The sequence below is a fragment of the Lepidothrix coronata genome, unplaced genomic scaffold (assembly GCF_001604755.1).
Source record: "Lepidothrix coronata isolate B3197 unplaced genomic scaffold, Lepidothrix_coronata-1.0 Scaffold8, whole genome shotgun sequence".
NCBI lineage: Eukaryota > Metazoa > Chordata > Aves > Passeriformes > Pipridae > Lepidothrix > Lepidothrix coronata.
In genome coordinates this window covers 5,418,253-5,437,821 of record NW_016690188.1, presented here as the reverse complement: position 1 = coordinate 5,437,821, position 19,569 = coordinate 5,418,253, and the positions used below count along the sequence as shown (strand labels likewise).

General features: G+C 54.3%; 3 protein-coding genes across 12 annotated transcripts in view; 2 read left to right on the top strand and 1 right to left on the bottom strand.

The window, feature by feature from the left end:
* ARL3 (ADP ribosylation factor like GTPase 3) overlaps positions 1-3,070 on the bottom strand; it is a 30,300-nt gene extending 27,230 nt beyond the window's left edge. Inside the window, exon 1 of the mRNA XM_017804073.1 lies at positions 2,962-3,070. Within this exon, the coding sequence (XP_017659562.1) occupies positions 2,962-2,964 (3 nt within the window). The 5' untranslated portion in view covers positions 2,965-3,070. The remainder of the gene's footprint in view (positions 1-2,961) is intronic.
* A 118-nt stretch (positions 3,071-3,188) lies between these two features.
* SFXN2 (sideroflexin 2) lies at positions 3,189-10,220 on the top strand. 9 transcript variants are annotated; one of them, XM_017804184.1, is made up of 12 exons: positions 3,322-3,454; positions 3,959-4,131; positions 4,439-4,609; positions 5,716-5,814; positions 5,972-6,047; positions 6,125-6,210; positions 6,920-6,980; positions 7,052-7,124; positions 7,674-7,723; positions 8,033-8,082; positions 8,319-8,366; positions 8,772-10,220. In XM_017804184.1, exons 2-12 carry the CDS (start codon positions 3,971-3,973, stop codon positions 8,869-8,871), a joined length of 975 nt encoding a protein of 324 aa, XP_017659673.1. In that variant the 5' UTR covers positions 3,322-3,454; positions 3,959-3,970; the 3' UTR covers positions 8,872-10,220. The 9 variants fall into 9 exon arrangements, with proteins under 9 accessions (XP_017659669.1, XP_017659672.1, XP_017659673.1 ...); XM_017804180.1 differs by lacking the exon at positions 3,322-3,454 and adding an exon at positions 3,189-3,212 and having other exon boundaries at positions 7,052-7,723; XM_017804183.1 differs by lacking the exon at positions 3,322-3,454 and adding an exon at positions 3,191-3,212 and having other exon boundaries at positions 3,873-4,131; positions 7,052-7,723.
* A 3,312-nt stretch (positions 10,221-13,532) lies between these two features.
* The window catches only part of WBP1L (WW domain binding protein 1-like), a 58,540-nt gene continuing 52,503 nt past the window's right edge, over positions 13,533-19,569 (top strand). Inside the window, exon 1 of one of the 2 annotated variants that reach the window (XM_017804036.1) lies at positions 13,533-13,632. In XM_017804036.1, coding sequence (XP_017659525.1) covers positions 13,546-13,632 — 87 coding nt within the window. In that variant the 5' untranslated portion in view covers positions 13,533-13,545. The remainder of the gene's footprint in view (positions 13,633-19,569) is intronic. The other variant, XM_017804039.1, reaches the window with a different exon arrangement.

The following is a 19,569-nucleotide window of genomic DNA, read 5'->3' as shown; positions in this document are numbered from 1 at the left end:
CACAGCTCAGATGACAAGCAGTAAATTGTTACATCAAGCTGTTTGGATCATTTCTGACTGCTGACCCACACCCCGGGGCTGCCACAGCTGCTTTGAATACGTTTGCTGCTGTTTCAGAATTTCTACCACGAAGGATAATTCTGTTTTAGCGGAAGTTGAGAATCTAGAGAGACAGTGCAGTCTCCTGCCAGTCCAGTCAGTCCACCAGGCACCTCAAAGTGCCACCCACCCTGCCTGAGAGGCTACAATTCAAAAAACAACTCCCGGAAATGAAAAACAGACAAAGAGGCAGTAAAATGTTATATCAAATAACACGAACGCTGGAGAACACCCAGTCCGCCCTCTCCACACACAAAGCGCCTGGATAAGAGCAGCCAGATCCCAGACTATACCAGCTTATCGGGACATCATAAGGCAGAAGAGCAGATTTGACAGCTGCAGGCCAAATGTGTCCTACAAAGCACTGCACTGCTGGAAGCAGCTGCCCTCATCTTTACAGCAGATGTCCATCCTGTGATGGCTTTGGTGTCTGGTGTGACATGCTCCATCACCAACTCATCTGAAATAGAGCAGATCCCACAGGCTTTATCTCAATCTCCCTCTCTGTAGCCCAGCAGGTGGGGATGTAGCCAGAATTAACCCAGTGAAGATGAGAAGCTGCCTTTGCTGCTCTTGCTTATACCTCCTCCCATGCTGTCCATTTGCATGAATCCAGCTTGAGTCCAGAGGGCTCCTGGACAAAATAAAGCCGTGCCCTTGGGAAAGCTCCTTTCCCACTGCTATTTCCTTCTGCCTGTGCTCTCTGCTCATGCTGCATCCTCAGCAGCTGCTCCCCACCCACAGCATCTCTCTCTCACCACCCTTCACCCACAGACCCAGTCCAGTCCTCACTGGACTTTGCTAGCATCCCACCCCAACTACTCTGGCATCTAAACCCAAGATGTTTCCAACACCCTGGTCCATCATCCAACCTTCCCACAACCTCAATTCAGACTGCAGTGTACTCTCACCACCTTACCTGTATCCCAGCATTGCCCTCCACCCAAGACTCCAATTTCTTTCTTCAATCCATATTGCTACCTCTCAAACAATTAATTTCTCTCTTCCAACACTTTTTTCTTCCTGGGATCTCTCTTTCTCCCATCAGCATCAAAACTTCACTCCCATCCCTTCCCCCAGTGTATTCTTATTTTTTCTTTTCAACCCAGATTGTCCCTCATCTCCCCAGCCCCAGAGCACAGAAGATCCCAGCAAACTATCCTAGCCAGCCAACACTGACTGGGTTTTCCCAGTGACTCACCAGACTGTCCATCCCACCCAACTGGCAGTTTTCTTTCAGCCTCTGAGCAGTTTGTCTCAGTCTGCCCATCCCTGAATATGCAATCCCTTCATCCAGGCCTCTCTGCCATGACTGAACTCCCGTTCTAAGGCTGTTTACCAACAACCAGCCCTTGCACCTCATCAAGTTCACCCTCATGAACTCCTACAGCCAGGATTCAGGTCACAGGGTGGCCTCCTCCCACCTTGGTTGGGCTGTCCAGTGTCCCTTTACAGCCACAGATGGTCCTAGACTCTTCATAGTCATTCCCTGAACACTGCCCTCCATCCTCGCCAGGCTCTTCCACTGCTCCTTCCCTCCTCAGATCAGATGGGCCACTGCCATCCTGCTCCCCAGCCCTCCCAAGCACCCAACCCTCCATTACACCTTCCAGATCTTGACTGAATCAACTCCAAGCAGGCTGATCCCATCCCCCTACAGCATCCTCAGGTCTCCCAGCCCCTGTCAAGATCCAACTCACAGAATCAATTAGGCTGGAAAACACCTCTGAGATCACTGAGTCCAACCCACGACCCAACACCACCACATCAACTAGACTGTGGGACTAAATGACATGTACAGTCTTTTGTTGAACACCTCCCTGGGCAGCCCATTCCAACATCTAATCACTTCTGTGAAGAACTTTCTCCTAATGTCCAATCTAATCCTCTGCTGGCACAACTTAAGACTACGTCCTCTCATCCTATCACCAGTTGCCTGGAAGAAGAGGATGACTGCCACCTGGCTACATACCCCTTTTAGGTAGTTGTAGAGAGCACCAAGGTCCCCCCCCAAGCCTCCTTTTCTCCAGGCTAAACAATCTCAGCTCCCTCAGCTGCTCCTCATAGGACTTGTGCTCAAACCCTTCACCAGCTTTGTTGCCCTTGTCTGGACTCAACTCCCTTCTCCATGTTCCCTGTAATCTCTGTGTCCTGCCAGGGCCCCAGCCAGGGTTTCCCACGGCTGGAGGCCACAAATTTACACTGTTCCCATCCCTTTGCCTGGGTGTCCCCAACCTCCACAGCCCAGGGCCCCCCACTCCCGACAAGACACCCCTGCCCCACCAGGTCCCTGGCACCCCACACTCTGCCCAGGTGGGCACTCAGATCCCAGGACTGCCAGACTCCCGGGTGGGTGTCACAGCATCACAGAACAGGACAGGTTGGAAGGGACCACAGCGAGTCATCTGGTCCGACCTCCCTAATCAAGCAGGGACACCCTAGAGCACATGGCACAGGATTGCATACAGACGGTTCTGGAATTTCTCCAGTGAGAGAAACTTCACGGTTTCTTTGGGCAATCTGTTCCAGTGCGTGGTCACCCGCGCAGTAAAGAAGTTCAAGTGGAACTTCCTCTGCATCAGCTTGTGCGCGTTGCCCTGTGCCCTATTGCCCGGCATCACCGAGCAATACTCCTGGTCCATACTCCTGGTCCCGTCCTCTCGGCACACCCCTTCATGGCCCCAGGCCCGCCAGTGCCTGCCCTGGGCCCCAGCCGGGCCCGACAGACCCCGGGTGGTGCCTCCGGCTCTCATTACCCCACGCTCCGCGGCAGTGGCGGCGGTGGCGGCGCCCCCGGCCCCTCAGGCCCCCCGCGCCCCCCCCGGGCCGGGCCCGTCCCGGCGCTGCCCCCGCCCCGCTCACCATCCTCGGCGCGGCCCGGGGTTACCATGGGCAACTGCGTCACACCCGCCCCGCGCGACGACGTGCGCGCGCCGGGGGGCGGGGCCACATTCAGGCCCGGCCCTCCAACGAGCGCATGCGTACGAGGGCGGCCCCCGAGGGGAGGTGGGCGCGGCCTCTCTGGGCTCTGTGATTGGCTGAGGGCGGCCACGCGCCGCAGCGCGGGGACGGGGGCGGGACACGTGGGCGGGAGAGGGGCCCGGGGAGCGCAGGTGGGACACGTGGGGACGGGACGGGACGGGACGGGAGAGGAGGGGCGGGGCAGGGGCAGGGGCAGGGCAGGGCAGGGCAGGGCAGGGCAGGGCTGGGCGGTGGGTGTGGTGTCCGGGGCCGTGCAGAGCCGAGCTGAACCGGGCCGGGCCGTGGCGAGCTGGGATTGTGCCGAGCCGAGCCGTGCTGTGCTGTGCCGGGCCGGGCCGGGCCTTTCAGAGAAGGGCAACGAAGCTGGTGAAAGGTTTGGAGCTCAAGTTGTATGAGGAGTGGCTGAGGGAGCTGGAGTTGTTTAGCCTGGAGAAAAGGAGGCTTAGGGGAGATCTTATCGCTCTGTACAACTATCCGAAAGGAGGTAATAGCCAGGTGACAGTCGGCCTCTTCTCCCAAACAGAGTGCTCACAGGGCAGGGCTGTGCAGCCCTGGAAGGGGCGAGCTGGGCCCTGCAGTGCTGTGCAGCATATCCCACCCCAAGGAGGGGGTTCTGGGTGCTTTGAGGGGCAGCACAAGTGGGGGGACCCCATGCAAGTGGGATGGTGTATGGAGGAGCAGCCTCGCTGCAGTGTTCTGCTGGCAACAGGGGTGCAGGAGGCTCCCAGGCTCAGGGCTGCTGAAAGTCCAACTATCCCGTTAAACATAAACCTGCCCTGGCTCTCACCCAGCTGACCGCTCCCGTGGCCGTGGCAGGCCTGCACTCAATGAGCAAGCGAGGCAGGATCCGACTGAGCCACCTTCTTCCCCTGGACAGACCCAGAGCAAAATGTCCACTGTTCCCCTTGGCTTCAACATTGACGCCCCGCGCTGGGACCAGAGCACCTTTGTGGGGCGCCTGAAGCATTTCCTCAACATCACCGACCCGCGGACAGTGCTGGTGCCGGAGGAGGAGCTGGACCGGGCCAAGGCCCTGGTGGAAGGCTGCAGGTGAGGGGCAGAGGTACAGCCAGGGCAGGTGCCGTCCCTGTGCCCGTTGCCATACCTGACCATTCTGCAGTGTTGCAGGCGGATGGAGGCAGTCATTTGCAAGCAGGTACACTGTGACTTAACATCCCCTGGAGGCAGTTTTGGGAGAGTTTCCCAGGCTTTTCCCAGGAGCCCTAAGCTGTAACATGTATCTCTCATGAGAGATGTTTCCTCTGCCTTTCATGTATGATGCCTGGGGCTCTGTGCTCCGGCAGTGCCAGGTGCTGGCAGGTCTGTGCAGCTTCCCCGACAGGCTTTGGGCTTGCAGGGCCGGGCTGGTGCCACCAGGAAGCAGCCAGGAGCAGCTGCTCTATGCCAAGAAGCTGTACGACTCAGCCTTCCACCCTGACAGCGGTGAGAAGATGAACCTCATCGGGAGGATGTCCTTCCAGGTGCCAGGGGGCATGGCCATCACCGGCTTCATGCTCCAGTTCTATCGGTGAGCTCATGGGTTTGCCAGGCTGGGGACACAGCTGTGACAGCCCCCAGCCCTTCAAGAGGTCCTCTGATGGCTGGAGTGTGGCCAGTCTGCCTCCTCTGGGGCTGGGTACTGCCCAAGGCATGCCCATGGCTGCTGTGCTTGCCTGTGTCCCATGGCCAAGCCCCATGCATGTCCCTGTGCCCTGTCCCCAGCACCCAGCCTGTGGTGGAAGCATCACAGATCCCCTCGGCCTCTGGCATCGCTGAGGATGGTCTCACTTCACACTGAGCTCAGCTCAGCACTTCCCAGAGCTCCTGTAGTGATTAATGCAACCAAGTCCTACTTGGCTGCTGCTCTTGGTCTGCGGACCATAGCAGTCCTCAGAACTGACAACCAAATCTGCCCCCAGGCCAGGTTGCTTCAGCATCCCCAGCCTCTGCTGACAGCTCCCTGCATTTACCTGCTGAAATAGCTGCTGGGGGGGGTGAGCAATCCTGTCTCCAGACTATGTAGATCATACACTTCCTTTCCCATTGGATCCCCATCCAATCTGACCCCTCTTTGCTAGACTGCTTTGACAGTTGCCGATGAGGTCCAGTCTGGATGGCAGATCTCCCAGTGCCGATGGGTCACCCTGTTCTCAGCCCATCTCCACCTTCCTGCATCCCAAAGCCTGCTCAGACCCACATCTCCCTGTGTCCCTTCCTGCCCCACTTCCATGTTCCTGAGACACCAGTAGGAGCCCAGGCACCCTGGTCCCCCAGAGCCTATTCTGTCCCCATGTGTTCCCTCCTTGCTGCTCCCTTTGACAAAGGCTTATCTCAGCCCAGCAGGATGGCTGCCGCCCTGCTGAGAGCTGCATCTCCCACTCCTGCCTAAGTGCCCTGCAGGGCTGGACCCCCTCCTGTGATCCCCAAAGCCCTAGGGCAGCCAGGATTCCTGGGTCATTCCCCAGCTCTGCCACTGGCTCATAGCTTTGCCAGGGTTCCTCAGTTTCCTTTTGGAGTCACCATGACAAGTATATTGAGGGCATCTTGGCTGGCTCACTGCCAAGCCTGGCCACAGGCACAGGCCAGGCATCCATGACAGCCCTCATGTGCTCTCCTGGTCCCTTCCCTCTGCAGGACAGTGCCTGCTGTGGTTTTTTGGCAGTGGGTGAACCAGTCCTTCAATGCCTTTGTCAACTACACCAACCGTAACGCTGCCTCCCCCATCTCACTGAGGTGAGTGATCCCACGCACAGAATAGGGACCCTCTGTGTTGACACTCCCCTGGAGACCCTGTAAAGATCACCTATGCCCCGTCTTGGGTACTGAAGGAACAGGGTTGAGTCAGAGTTGGTGTTTCTGTTCTCTCCCGTCTTTGGAAATCGCTGTCCAGGCAAATCGGCGTGGCTTATGTCACAGCCACCGGTGCAGCCCTGGCCACCGCAGTGGGACTCAACCTCTACACCAAGGTATGCCAGGCTGGGGCCAGGTGGGGCAGCTAGGCACATCCTGCCCTCCTGCACTGATGCCAGTCTGTCTCCCACAGCGAGCACCCCCCTTGCTGGCCCGCTGGGTCCCCTTCGCAGCTGTGGCTGCTGCCAACTGTATCAATATCCCCATGATGCGGCAACAGTAAGTGTCAGGTGCAGATAGGAAGCTCCAGGAACCCAGCTCCTTCCCAAGGCAACCTGGTGGCAGCTGGGCTCCTGGGCTACCTGGTCACCCTGCCTTGGATTCCCACCCCAGGGGTTGAAGAGGGTGGGAGGACAGGGGGGAAGGTGAACCGGAGTCTGTGTTTTTGCAGTGCTGTGTCTCTGGCAGAGGGTGCCGGGTGGGATGGCTCAGCCTCTGCCTGGAGCAGGAGGGGATTTTGGGCTGAGGATAGCTGTTCTGGGATCTGGGCCGGAAGATCCCTCAGACCCAAAGGTCTCCTGTGCGTGCTGATGGGAGAGCCCCAGTCCATGATATCCTGATGCTGGTACACCCTAGGTGGGGCCCATGTGGAGACCTGTATCTGCTGCTTGGGGTCCCCCACAAGTTGCAGCGCAGGGAGGTGGGGGGCTATGTGAGGGACTGTCCCCTGGCTTGGCTGCGGGTCCCAAGCAGTGTCAGTCCCTGGCACGGCTGGATCCTGCTCGCAGCTGCGCCCTGAAGATGGCAGCATCGGCTGGGCTGGGACCACAGCACCCCGGGGTGATGGAGCCCCGTGCCCCAGGGGCAGCCGGTTCTGCTGTGCCAGCACAGCACAGAGGACCTCCTTGGCACTCCCTCACCCCACTGCTGTGTTCTTATGCTTTCCCGACCATCCTGGCCTCCACTCATGGCTGCCTGTCCCCTTCAGGGAGATCATCAATGGGATCACAGTGACAGATGGGGACAACAACGAGCTTGGTCGCTCCAGAGTGAGTCTGGGGATGGAGGTCTGGGCTGGGACACAGCGCTGCAGGGGCTCACCTGCTGCTTTTGCTTGCAGAGGGCAGCAGTGAAGGGCATCACACAGGTTGTGGTCTCCAGGATCACCATGGCAGCACCGGGCATGAGTGAGTATAAGGCAGGAGGGTGCAGGACTGGACCACGGACTCCCCTGGGACCCACTACTTTGCCCTTCCCTGCTTCAGTTTCCCCCATGAAGAAGAGGGAGGGTGGCACTGCATCCCAGGTGTCATTTGGTCTCATCCCACAAATGGAGCTGATCTTATCCTGCCATTCCAATCGGAGTCCCCCAAGCCCCCAGGCTTCCTCATCCCAACCCACAGCCTGTGGGGGACATGGGGTGCTCTCATGGCAGTTTGGCCCCACAAGGACACATCTCATGCTCTCTGGCCCTAGCTTCTCGCTCTGCAGCCCAGCATCCCCTCACCTCATGAAACCCTTGACATGCCACAGGCCCAGCAGGAGGGATTGGGAGCATGAGGAGCACGGACCATGCTGCCTGGGTGATGGATGTGTGTGGGTTAAGATCCTTGCTGTAAGCAAACAACCAGTGGCCCTCAGCACAACTAGCTGCTGCCATGGCCTCCAGGTGGACAGTGCTGCTGGGAGAGCCCTGCAGGCTGGCTTGCAGGAAGAGCCTGACCTTTTCTCTCTGTACCTAGTTATTTTGCCCATCATCATGGAGCGGCTGGAGAAATTCACGTTCATGCAGGTGAGCTCACATTTCCTCTGCCACAGTTTTCCAGTGGGTTCTGTGGTGCCCCAACCCTGCTTCCCAGCTGCCAAGATGCAGAGGATGAAATGGGAGGTTGCAGAGCCTGGCTTGCTTTGCCCCCTACTCAAGTCACCGATACACCAAAGGTCTCTCGAGTGACATGGAGAGGCTGTGGAAGAGTTGCAGGGTTTGGTGGCACGCTGGAGGCATTGGGCATTCAGCACCATTGAGGGGAGAAGTCTGCCCACACTGTGAGCAGGGCTTGCGGTGAGGCCCAGGGACTCAATCCCAGCTCTTCCCTTGCAGCGAATCCGGGTTCTCCACGGGCCTTTGCAGGTGCTGCTCTGCGGGGGCTTGTAAGTATCTCACTGCTCAAACACCTGCGGGTGCCTGGAGCATGGCTCCAAGGGATGCTAGAAAAAATACCTCTTTCCCAGCAGAGGAATGCAAAGCCTTGCCTTTCAGCCAGGGCTTTTCCCAGTTATTGGGAGTCACGAGGTGTGAGCAGCACCTCTTGGGCTGAGATCCCCGTGGCCAGGGGGCATATAGGCTGTGATCCCCAGCACTAACGTTCGGCTCTTCTGTCCCACAGCCTCCTGTTCATGGTGCCAGCAGCCTGTGCCCTCTTCCCACAGAGATGGTACCTGTCACACTCCTTCCCCCTCCTGCATGAGACCTTGGGAGACTTCCCCCTCCCCTAGGTCTTCTCTGCCCATCCCAGGAGAAGCATGATGGACACCCACCCTTCAACTCAAGGCAGCGCTTTGCTGTACATGCTGGTGCCCAGGGCAGCAGGAGAGCATGTGCCTGCCCTGCTCTTTGAGCTCTGTGCTGGGAGCAATGGGACACTCAGCTCTAAGGGCAGCTCTCTGCCCTGCAGCATTCGGAGTGGTGGATGCCAGGCATGGGTGGTGGGTCTTGACATGAGCCTTCAAGATCCCGGGGAATGCAGAGGGCCTCAAATGGCAATGGGAAGGGAGGGTGGTTTGACTGGTGGCTGGGGAGGAGGATCACAAGTCTCAGTGTCTACCCCGTCTCCCCACAGCTCCCTTGCGCTGGCTGACCTTGAGCTGGAGCTGCGTGACAGCATTGTGGCCAAGCACGGGGACAAAGTGCCGTATGTCTATTTTAACAAGGGACTGTGAAAGGAGATCACCTCAGGAACCATCACACCCTCCGGCCCCCTGCCACCACCAGTACCGTGTCCCCTGAGCAGGGATCAGAAGCACAGTCCAGCCAGATCTGCTCCACAGCCCAGCATCTTCTCTGCTGCCTCCTTCCACTGGAGAAGCAGAATCTGGCTCTGTGTGCCCAGCTTGCAGCACTTAGGCTTGTCCTGAGCCTCCCCCATCTGCTGCTGGCTGTGTCTGTGCTTCCCCACATCCCTCTTGCCTTGAGTAATGCCTGTATTTCCTGTGCCTTCCTCTGGCCTAGTGCAGGAGGATCTGCCCAGCCTGTCTGAGCCTTTTGTGGTCACTGGACTTGGCCCCACAAGGCATCAGGCTCTCTCACTTGGAGCTCAAAGCACAGTTCTACCTCCGAAAGCAGTTGTCCTGCCATTGTACCAGCAATCAAACCACATTCCTGCCTTAAACCTCCACAGTAGCCTCTTACCAAGACCTGGATCATGCCTTGGCAGGCATGAAGGGACCTGTCCCCTCTGCACAGGGAGTATCCCAAAGTCCAGAGGCCAGTGCTTGGACTATGCCTTCCTTGCTCTCAGGTTCAGGTTTTATTCACTTTGCAATTGCCACAATCCTGGAAAGAAATAGCTAATGGTTTTTAAGCTCTAATTTTTTCATTCCTCTGATCGCAAAAGCCAGCTGTCACCCTTGCCCCACATCTCACTGTCCCCAAAGTAGGACCATGGACCTGCAGCTTTGGGGCACAGCTGTCTCTATGCCCCCTTAGATGGGGGAAGAAGACACAGGTGTCACAGAATCACACAATTGTTAGGGACCCTCTGAAGATCATCTAGTCTGCCTAGGCAGATGATCTAGTGCCAAGGCAGGGTCACCTATAGCAGGTGACACAGGAAGGCATCTAGGTGGGTTTCGAATATCTCCAGAGAGGGACACTCTACAACCTGCCCGGGCAGCCTATTCCAGTGCTCTACCACCCTCAGTGCACAGAATTTCTTCCTCATGTTGAAGTGGAACTTCTTGTCATTTAGTTCATGGCCATTACTCCTTGTCCTGTCGCTGGGCACCACTGAAAAGAGCCTGGCACCATCCTCATGGCACCCGACTTTGCAATATGTATATGCATTGATGAGATCCTCTCTCAGTCTTCCCCAGACAGGCCCAGCTCCCACAGTCCCTCCTCACAGGAGAGATGCCCCAGCCCCCTCATCATCTTCGTGGCCTCTGCTGGACCCTCTCCAGTAGCTACTTGTCTTTCTTGTCACAGAGCTGTATTAACTTGGGCTCTGAATACCAGCACTGCAAACAACAGAGGAAGGTTGAAAAATAAATGCAATGATTTTTAAAAAACAGTTGTGGGGTCTGCTCCTGACTGGTCTCTTTGTGTCTGGTTCCCTGGGCTGGGCTGGGTTGGTATGTGGATCTCATGCTTGCCTTGAAAGGGAAAGGTGTGGGCTTTGTGACTGACCAGGCACCAGGGTGAGGGTCAGCACAGGGGCCAGGAGAAGGAAGAAGAGTGTAAGGGCTGGCATGAATTCTGAAATCTTTGGGCATCCAATGCAGCATTCCTCAAATGGTTCTTGGGGCTGCAAACAGTCCCAAGAGAAGTGACAAAAGGCAATAGTGCTGTGCTCGTGGTGACACTTATCCCACTGTGGGAACTGGGGGGATGACACTGGGTGACCCTTCCTACACCCATGGTGCTGTTTATCTTCTTGGCCCGGCAGAGTTTGCATGATGCTAACTCGGGTCTGCCATGAGGCCTCTCCCACCCTGAAGAAGAGCAGCTTGAGTTTGATGCAGCCTATTTTTGGAGGAGGAAGGAGCCCAAGTCCTGGGCTAAAGCCCTTGCTTTTAATCAGCTGCACCCAGGCTCTCTGCTTGCTGATGAACATCCCTTGGTGGGACAAATGTGTTTCTAACAAGCCATATGACATGGCTGTTCCCAGAGCCCCTTGGCCCAGCAGAAGGTCCACGCTCCTCTCTCCAGCCAGGGATATATACCAGATCCCCCAGGGATTTTCACATCAGCTACGTGCCTGAGTAGAGACACATTAACCACTCTGCTCCTACAGAGAGAGCAGACAAACCTTAAAGGTACTTCTCGAAGGGCCAAGCTGTATCCACAACAGGTTTGCTTCTGCCCAAGCTGCAACAGGGAGAGGATAATGTTTCCAACCAAACGTAGCTACAGCTAGAAAGCTGTAAAAGAGCTCTGAAACAATTAATAGGCCAGTAGAAAGTAGGAAAACATGTTCGAACTTGTGTATCTGTTCCCTTGGCATTATTAGATCTCTTGTTAAAGTGCAATTAAAATAACAGATAAGCACATGAAGTGAAACAGATGTCACTCCTGTTGGGCGTGGGGAGAAGCCACAAGGAGACATCTCCGCTCTCTGCTTTCCTTAAGCTCCTTAACTCAAACTGCTCTCCTCCTACACCCCAAACAGCTTTGAGGACTTTCAGAAAGGTATCTCTAGCTGCCTGGGCTGTGTTTGGGTCCAAGGTGCCTCTGGCATGCTTGGGTGCATGGCAATGCTTGTAAAACAATGTGCTGCAGCATCCTAAAACTGCCCTTCCCCTGTACATCACAGCCATGCTCTTGCTGTTGACCCTTCCTGCTTTGGCAGTTTGGGGGGGTCCCAGCAGGGCAGAGGGCTCTGCAGCCAGCAATGCTGGGGAAGCAGCCACATGAAGCCAAGGCTGGGACCATGGTGGCAAAGCCTCAGCTGTTTTGCCACTCCTTTATTCCTGTCCCCAGCCATACTGGAGGGGCAGAGAGCAGGAGCACAGAGACCCTCTGAAGAGCTATTGCCATCTTGCATCAGCTCTCCCCCTGCCCTGGGGAATGGGGCATGGCGCAGTTTATTGCTCATGGGCAGAGGAAAAGGGTTGCTCTGGGCTCAGAGAATTGTCAAACGATCCTTTAGACAGACCTTCCCCCCACCCCGAGCTTACGGCAGTGGATTCCCTCTTCAGATCGACATGGATTTATGCCAGCTGACAGTTTAGCTCAGCGGGGTTTCTAGGTTTGTAGGTTGTAGCTCGAGTCTCCCTGGAAGGTTTCAAGTCATCTCAACAGCTCACATCACTCTGGAGATGGTTGCTGCAGCCTGTGCCTCTCAGCTCTCCCCAAAACCACAGTAACTCCCCAGCCTGCTTTGGTGTCACTGGGGAGCAGAGTGACACCACTGGGCACCAGAGTGCCAAGCTGTGGCCAGCAAGTCCCCATGTTCTGGCCAGCCTTGCCTCCATTTCTCATCACAACAGAAAAGGAAACCTCATTGCCAGGAGTCAGAGCCAGACTCACTCCCGCTTGTGAAGAACAGCAAGTGTTAATTGCTCTCCAGCAATGAGTCACACCTGATCTGGGCTTGTCCTGCGCTCTGGCGAACTTGCTGCCCATCTCCCTGCTGTGCCTCTAATTTCAGGGCTACCTGGGAACAGGAATAAAGCTTCTTCAGTAACTGTTTGTGACCAAAATGTCAGTGCTCCAGCATGTTTACAACCTCCCTTCAAATGGCAACCGCACCAAAGATGTCATGTTGGTCTGCAGCAGAGTCTGAGTACAGGCATGGGGGGCTGGTGGGCTCCCTGAGGCACCAGCGGTCCCAGCAGGAAGGCTTGGCTGATGGCTCCAAAGGCCGGTGGAGTCTGGGGAACCGATTGCCATGGAATGAGGAGGGAGCTGGGTCGATGTGCAGTGGGTGAACGTCCATGCCAGGGCAGGTGGCTGAGCTGATCAGGCCGGCCTAGGTGTGCCAGAGTGCTGGCCTGATAAAAAAATGCCATGGCAGGAGATAAACTGCTAAGTCAGGGTTTTTTTCTGGCTTTTCTTAACATGTTATCTGAGCATCTTATAAACCTTGTCTTGCCAATCCGGCACAGAGGCTGCCTGGCACGCTGGGAGTGGCAGTGTGGAAACCCTCTGACACTGCCCCAGAAACACTGGCTGTCTCCTCGGAGCTGTGAATTAATCCCGAGTGCCGGTGCCCCTACTCCTCCTGGGAGTGCGAGGGATCGCCATTTGGAGAAACTCTGGGATCCAGCCGCAGTGGGAGATCCTCTTCTCCATGCTGATCCTGTCTCCCAGTGGGGCTGGCACCAACACAAAGCTGCCCACCGGACAACTCGAGTCAAGCATCATGTTGATGCAGCCATCCCAGCACCCTCTCCATGCCCCAGGACCGGGCGAGCTGTTGGGATTTGGGACAATGTGGGAGGAGGCTGAGCCGGGATCATGGTAACCAGGAGTGACCAGGCGAATAGAGGATGAGTGCCTGGCTGCCGCCGAGGTGTCAGGGAGGCTGTGGCAGCCAGAGGATGCCAGTGCCCCCCCCTTCCACAGTGCCCAGCTCTGCTCCCGAGGTTCCACTGCAGGGGGGTGCAGCCCCCGCACCCCTTTCCAGCCAGTTCCGCCACTCAAAACATGGCGGCCCGAATCCCACCCAGGCTCCCTCCCCGCCGCGCCACACTCAAGATGGCAGCTCCCAGTGCGCAGACCCCGCCCCTCACGGTTTTGCCCTAAGCGACAGCGCCCTGAGCCAATAGTGAGCCGAGCGGTGTGCCACCCGCCCAATAGGCGTGCGGCGGGGGCGGGCCCGGGCGCGGGGTGCCCCTCGGCTCCCGTCCCGGGCCGCAGTCGGGCCGGGCAGGCGGGAGCGGGGGGTGGGGGGGATGGCGAGGAGGCTCCGCGCCGCCATGGCCCTGCTGCTGCTCCAGGCCCTGCCTGAGGGGCTGCCCGCCGGCGTGGAGCCCGCCCAGGTAGGGGAGGGGGCCGCCCGGGGGGCTCTGGGGTCGCGTCGTGGCGGGGGGCTGCGTCCCTGGGACGGGGGTCGGCTTTGGACGTGGGGGGCTGCGCCGGCCCTTGGGACAGCGGGTCCGGCGGGGCTGACAGGGGGTGCCTGGGGGAAGAGGCTTTTGGGGTCCCGCCTGAGGTTTGGGGAGTGCCGTGGCTTAAGTGAAGCTGTAGGAGATGCAGAGTCCAGAGTTCGGGGGTCCCTGTGTGCCGTGGGGACGGAGAGCGGCTGCAGGGCTCCAGGAGCGGGTGGCAGTGCCGCTCGGAAGGGCTTTGTGCGGCAGGGTGGCTGCAGGACGAGGGAGAAAGGTGTTTGACTGGAGCCCGTGGGAAACGTGTCTGTAGTGAGGGCAGGAGGCTGGAGCTGGCGCGGGCCTGCAGGTGGAGGTGCAGGTGACTTTTGGGGGTAGTGACAGGGAACAAGGTGATCTGTGAGGGGACAGTGCTGAAGGTGGTGTGGGGTGAGCTGCAGGGTGGCAGTGGGGCAGCTGGCCAGAGGACCTGGGTCAGCAGGGAAGTGGGACTTGAGCGGTGCTGCCCAGGACAGGTGAGCTGGTCTTCCCGTGCCAGGAACCGCAGAGGAGATTCCGTGCAAACCTCCTGTGGGCAGGGGGAAGGAAGAGGGATCATGTTTCAGCTGGGATAAGGGGAACTAGGCCTTGTCTTGGTAGTCTCTGACCACCTGCTTACCACCTTCATTATGCCTGGAAAGGGTTTTAATGAAGTTGATTCTGTCTTTTTCATCTCTTTACTCTGTTTCCTGTCTATGCTGCAATGTTGGTATTGTTGAGATCTCCAGTGACGGTCTTGAGTCCAGCACTGTAGACGCCTGTAAACCTCTCCCACCTTGGTGTGTGCTCGGTGACACTCGGAGAGGACTGCACTGGGCCTAGCAACCTGTGCACAACCTGGATCTTCTCATTTGTGGAGGCAATTTGTCTTTTTCACCCCATGTAGAACGTAGATGGAATATGATGACTTCTGGTTTGACGTGGTGTATTCTGTGTAAGATAAAAATTGCAGTTTGCATTTGTTGAAGGTCGCAGATGCCGTGGGGTGCACTGTGCTTAATGTCACAGGGGTGCAGACAGACAGTGTCTTTCTGGAAGGAGTCCACTGAAATACTTCCCAATACTTCTGCAGGAGGAGGAGGTGAGGAGTTCGTCCACGACTACAGATGTTATCTCACTCTTGAATTTTCTTCTTTTCAAGATGCTGAGAGCTGTGTAATTCCCTGTTGGTAGTGCCATCCCAAATCCCCTTCAGACATATTGTGGCTAAGGCTTGGCTGTAGCTTCCCTAGTGAGCCAGGTGCAGGATTGTGTTGAACTGTGTGTTTTCCATGTTGTCTCAACTGCCTTTAACAGGTGGAGGTCCTGGTGCTTGCTCCGTTTCATCTTCAGGCTGAGGCACATAAACTAGAGGTACATCTCGGGTCCGTTTTGCTCTCTAGTTCTTGTGGCATTCCAGCTGTGAGCAGTGGTCAGGTGGTGAGATTATCTGTATGGAAGCTGTGAATGTCTTCAACACTACATGTGCTAATAAAAATGCCATACCTGCTCTGAAGACTGTGCAAGATGCTCCCTGCCTCACACAGCTTCTACGTCAGTCAAAGGAATAGGAAGTAGAAAAGGAGGAAAGGAAAAGGAGAAGGGTGTGGAAGCAATCGTACAGCTTGGTTGCTTGTGGAGTAGTTGCATATGTGACTTTTGGATATCCTCTCCAGTCAGTGCACCGGAAATAATCCTAAAATAATAAGTCTTGAGTGGTATAATACATGAGTGTGGGAGAGAAGAGCTTTGGCTGCCTACGTTTTCTTTAAGAGCACTTGGATACGGATGCATCCTTTACTTATTTCCTTTCCACAGTTTGTCTATATAAAACTCTCACAGTTTATTTTAGATCTTAAATGTAGACTCTGTCAAAAGACTGGTATTATCTCACTGCATAGAGTTTGACAGCTGCTCACTCAAAAACAAAAGTGGTAATATAGGATCTTGAAAATAAGCATGTAACAAAACTTCATCTGCTTTGGTGTTGCCTTAGAGCCGGATTTCCTCAGAGCTGATGGGTTTGTAGAGAAGCCCTGCAGAGGAACAGTGTTGGACTTGAGAGATCTCTGCACCAGGAGTTCCCATATTTCTACTGAAACCCTGACAACATTTGCCTCTTGTCCTCTCCAGTGTTGTTGCCCTTCCTGCCTCTGGTGACTGCTGTCTACTTCTATCTACCTTGCAGACATCTGCTATGCTCTGCTTGTTTCTGCTTCCAGGGAAGCTTCTGCTTCTTGTTCAGGGTCTGTCCCTCCTCACCTGGAAGAACTGTCCCACAGACTTGGTGGTCTAAGGCTGGGAGGTGCTGCAGGAAATGTGTCCTCTAAATAATTCAGGAGGTGGAGCTGTACTGCCTAGCTGCACTGAACAAACATTCCCGAGAACACACTGTGCTCTGCAGAAGAGTCTGACTTTTCAGGTTAAAATAAGTCCAGGCTGCCCAGGATCGTCAAAGATCTTTCTTTTGACTAAGGTAGATGGAGGAGAAAGGTGATACTTAGCTCATCACTGTCCTGAAACCAAGTTGTTCATCTGTCTACGTGACTATTCGCTGCACTTTCATTTGTAATTACGAGCACAAAGCTCAGTTAACTGGAGTTTCTCAGTAGATTACAAGCAGAATATTGCAGTTATGTAATAAAATCAGGAAAAGTGTCACAGGAAGAAGAAATCTAGCCATGCTCAGTTTTATCTAGCCATAGAAGTATAGCCTTAGCAGCACACCTTAGCTGGTTGTTCCCCTCTGGTTTGAGGGAAAAGGAAATAAGAACTTAATACATTTTAAAATGAACTGGATCAAATTCGTAATGAAAAGCCTCAAACATTAATCATTTTTCTATTGTAGTTTGCCTCTACAGGGCAGAATAAAGGTTATTTGACTGCCTCAACTATCTGTCTGCTTCCCATGCCTGCAGCTTAATTATCACATAGTTTTCTCAACTTTTGTTTTCTTTAAAAACAAGAGATTTAAGTGAATGTTAACTATGTGACAAAGTCTGTGGAATCCGTCTTTCTCTACTAAGGTGGTTTTGAGCCAAAATCTGGCAGAAGCATGCTCGTAAAGACCGATTTCATCTCAAATTAAAGAGTTTGCTTGAAGTGCTGTGACTTGAGGCATGATTCATCATATGTGACAAAGATCCTTGCTTTAAGGAAGAACTGAGCATGACTGTCACTGTGGCTAACACCCCTGTAACACAGAGTTTCTGTCCAAGGCTGTGACCACAGCTCTGATTGCACCAGTTGGAGTTACTACGCTTCATACAGTAGGTTGGCAGGATTCAGGCCCTTTCAGAGCATCACTTCAGGTAGTTTGTGAACTGAACAGCAAAGTTTCAATTACTCTCACGGAACAGAGGCTCCTCATCTCTAAATTTAAGGCAACTTTTTTGATTAAGGTAAAGGTAATTAGTTATAACTGCCCTTCAGTCTCTCCTGAAGTGCACCAGGATCCTTCAGGAGGAGAGCTGCTTATATAACCATAGTATCTGTTTTGTCTGCCATGATATCTTTATGACTCTTGGTTTTTGGCTTGCTAATTTCCACAGTTTTGGCAGGAGGCAGCAGAGATCAAAGTACGTGGTGTACTTGCTCAGAACAGGAACCTCTAAATAACTGTGCAGGCTGGATTAAGGACTGCTCGTTCTGCGATGATTATACCACCGTGAACTCCAGTGTCTCATCTGTACAGCACACCTTCCCAATGATTCAATTTTGTTTGTGAGTTGCCCTCACAATTACACACAATGCTCCTTGCATCTCTGCAGCTGGGCAGCAGATGAAAGCCTGGTCTGAAAATGTCCAGTGAATCCTGGGGAGGAGTGTGGCAGTTTTCTTCAGCAGAGTCAAGGCAGCTCTGTGACTGGGGCCTGTCATTGCCTTTCTGAGGATTTCCCTACCACCCTGCAAATATTAGTTAGCAAAAACATAACACCTCTTTAAGAATAAACTTGGGCACCTGTTGCGGAGTCGTGCTGTGCTGGAAGGGAACTTGGAAAGTTTCATCTGCCAGCGTTGTTTCATTGTGGTTGGGGATTTTTCCATCCTCCCAGCCTGTTGAGCCAGGTCAGCCTCATCTGGCTGGTGGGAGCATCCCTGAGCAGTGGCTCTGCCATGTGCAGTGCTGCTGGGCAGTAGGGATCCTGCCCAAAGTGGTGATCCTGCCATCAGTTCCTCTAGTGAGGCAGAGGAATGGATGAGCTCGGTGCTTTCAACAGCAATTACTCAACCCTGGCTCAAACAGCCATTGAACCCTCTCTTTGATTCCTAAAGGTGCTGCTCCTCTAAGCATCTTCAGCAGTTGCTTTTCTGCAGGCAAAAGTGGAAACTGTGCTCTTTTATATGGCTCTGTCAGCCTGTATTAACCCAGGGTTATGCTGAAGTTCACCTTTGTCTTTCTATGGTATTAGAAAGGCATTAATGTCGGTAATAGTTTGTATTTCTTTATAATCTGAAAACATATGGCCATCCTCTGAGGTAATGGGTGATATATTTAGTAAATGCAAACCGCCTACCTTTTCTTTTTGCTTTTTTCCCCCCCTTAAGTCATATTGGGAGGATTGGCATGATTGAACAGACATTAGCTTGTGGCAAAAAGCTATTATTGGGCTGGTGATCCTCTGGCCTACTTCTCCATTCAGTGTTGTCTCCGATGTGCCCTGTGGTTGTGCCTATACAAATGTCTCCTTGTCAGGCATGTCCTGCAGTTTCAGTAATGCCGAGCTGCACACGGCCTTTTGTTCTGTCTCCTAACAACGCGTGTGTTTGGTACTGGATTTGGGGATGTTCCTCTGAGCTGAGCTGCTCTGCTTTACAGGGTACAGGGGAAGAATTTGCCCTTTCTGGTTAGCTGCATAAGAATCTTCTCAGCTTAATTAATGCATTTAACCAATGACTTTGTGGCTCTACAGACTCCTGTCTTGCATTTGTTTGAGGGGGGTTCATGAATCCAGGATAACCTGGCAAGCTGCACTGCTGTTTTTGCAATGTGGGGGAAAGAACTCAGCATGTCAGAGATGTCTCTAGGGCAGGGCTGGTGACAATCTCAGGAGGGCCATTAGTCATGGCAGGGCAGAGATACTCATTGCACATTACAGGACAACTTGATTGTGCCAGGTTTTGGTCTGTGCTTCCGAGTCAGAAGAAAGTGAACACAGGGGAGGGATGAACTCCTGTATGAGTTCATGGAGAGATGCTGACAGGGAAGTTGGGTCCCTCCCTCCCCCTGCTGTCTTATGTGGTTAGAAAGCCCACAGCTAAGAAGAGAGGTTTTGAGATGCCAAAACCTGTGGCAATGGAGCTCTGTGTGGCTGAGCCTGTGAACAGTGCACATAATAAACATGCCTGAAATAACAACTGGCTGGAGAGAACAGGCTTGCTAAGCAGGAATTGCATGCCCTTACCTTGCCTGTTACAAGAAGCATGTTGGTATGGCAGTCACAAATGAAGCTTTTTCTGTGATTTTGCAGATACTATTTGACTGCAAAGGAAGGCTCGAGGTGCTGCAGAGACCTGCTGTTTATCTGCTTGGACAAGGAGGAATTTGATTCTCCTCTAATGATGTGATTATCAGTGAGATCACTGCCCCCACTATTATTTTTAGATGATGGCTGTGGTCTCTGCAATGGCTTGTGAAACTGTAACAGAGCACTTTCCATGCCGGGGCTTGCTGGGTGCAAAGTGAGGTGATGCTGGCAGGCTGAGACAGCAGGCCAAACCATTTAGTGCCAGTGTGGCCAATGCTGTGCCCTGAACAACACCTGCAAATAGAAAGGAGAGACTTTATTTTGTGTGGAGGCAGCTTGTGGTGCTGCTGGTCTGCAGGCCTTCTTTGCTGAGCCAGTCTCCATC

Bases quoted from the DNA above. Each gene is read 5' to 3' on its own strand.
- SFXN2 (XM_017804180.1), top strand. From the start codon at position 3,971: ATGTCCACTGTTCCCCTTGGCTTCAACATTGACGCCCCGCGCTGGGAC. The intron at 6,211-6,919 runs GTAAGTGTCAGG...TGTCCCCTTCAG, and splicing joins ATCCCCATGATGCGGCAACA to GGAGATCATCAATGGGATCA. The intron at 8,083-8,318 runs GTAAGTATCTCA...TCTGTCCCACAG, and splicing joins GTGCTGCTCTGCGGGGGCTT to CCTCCTGTTCATGGTGCCAG.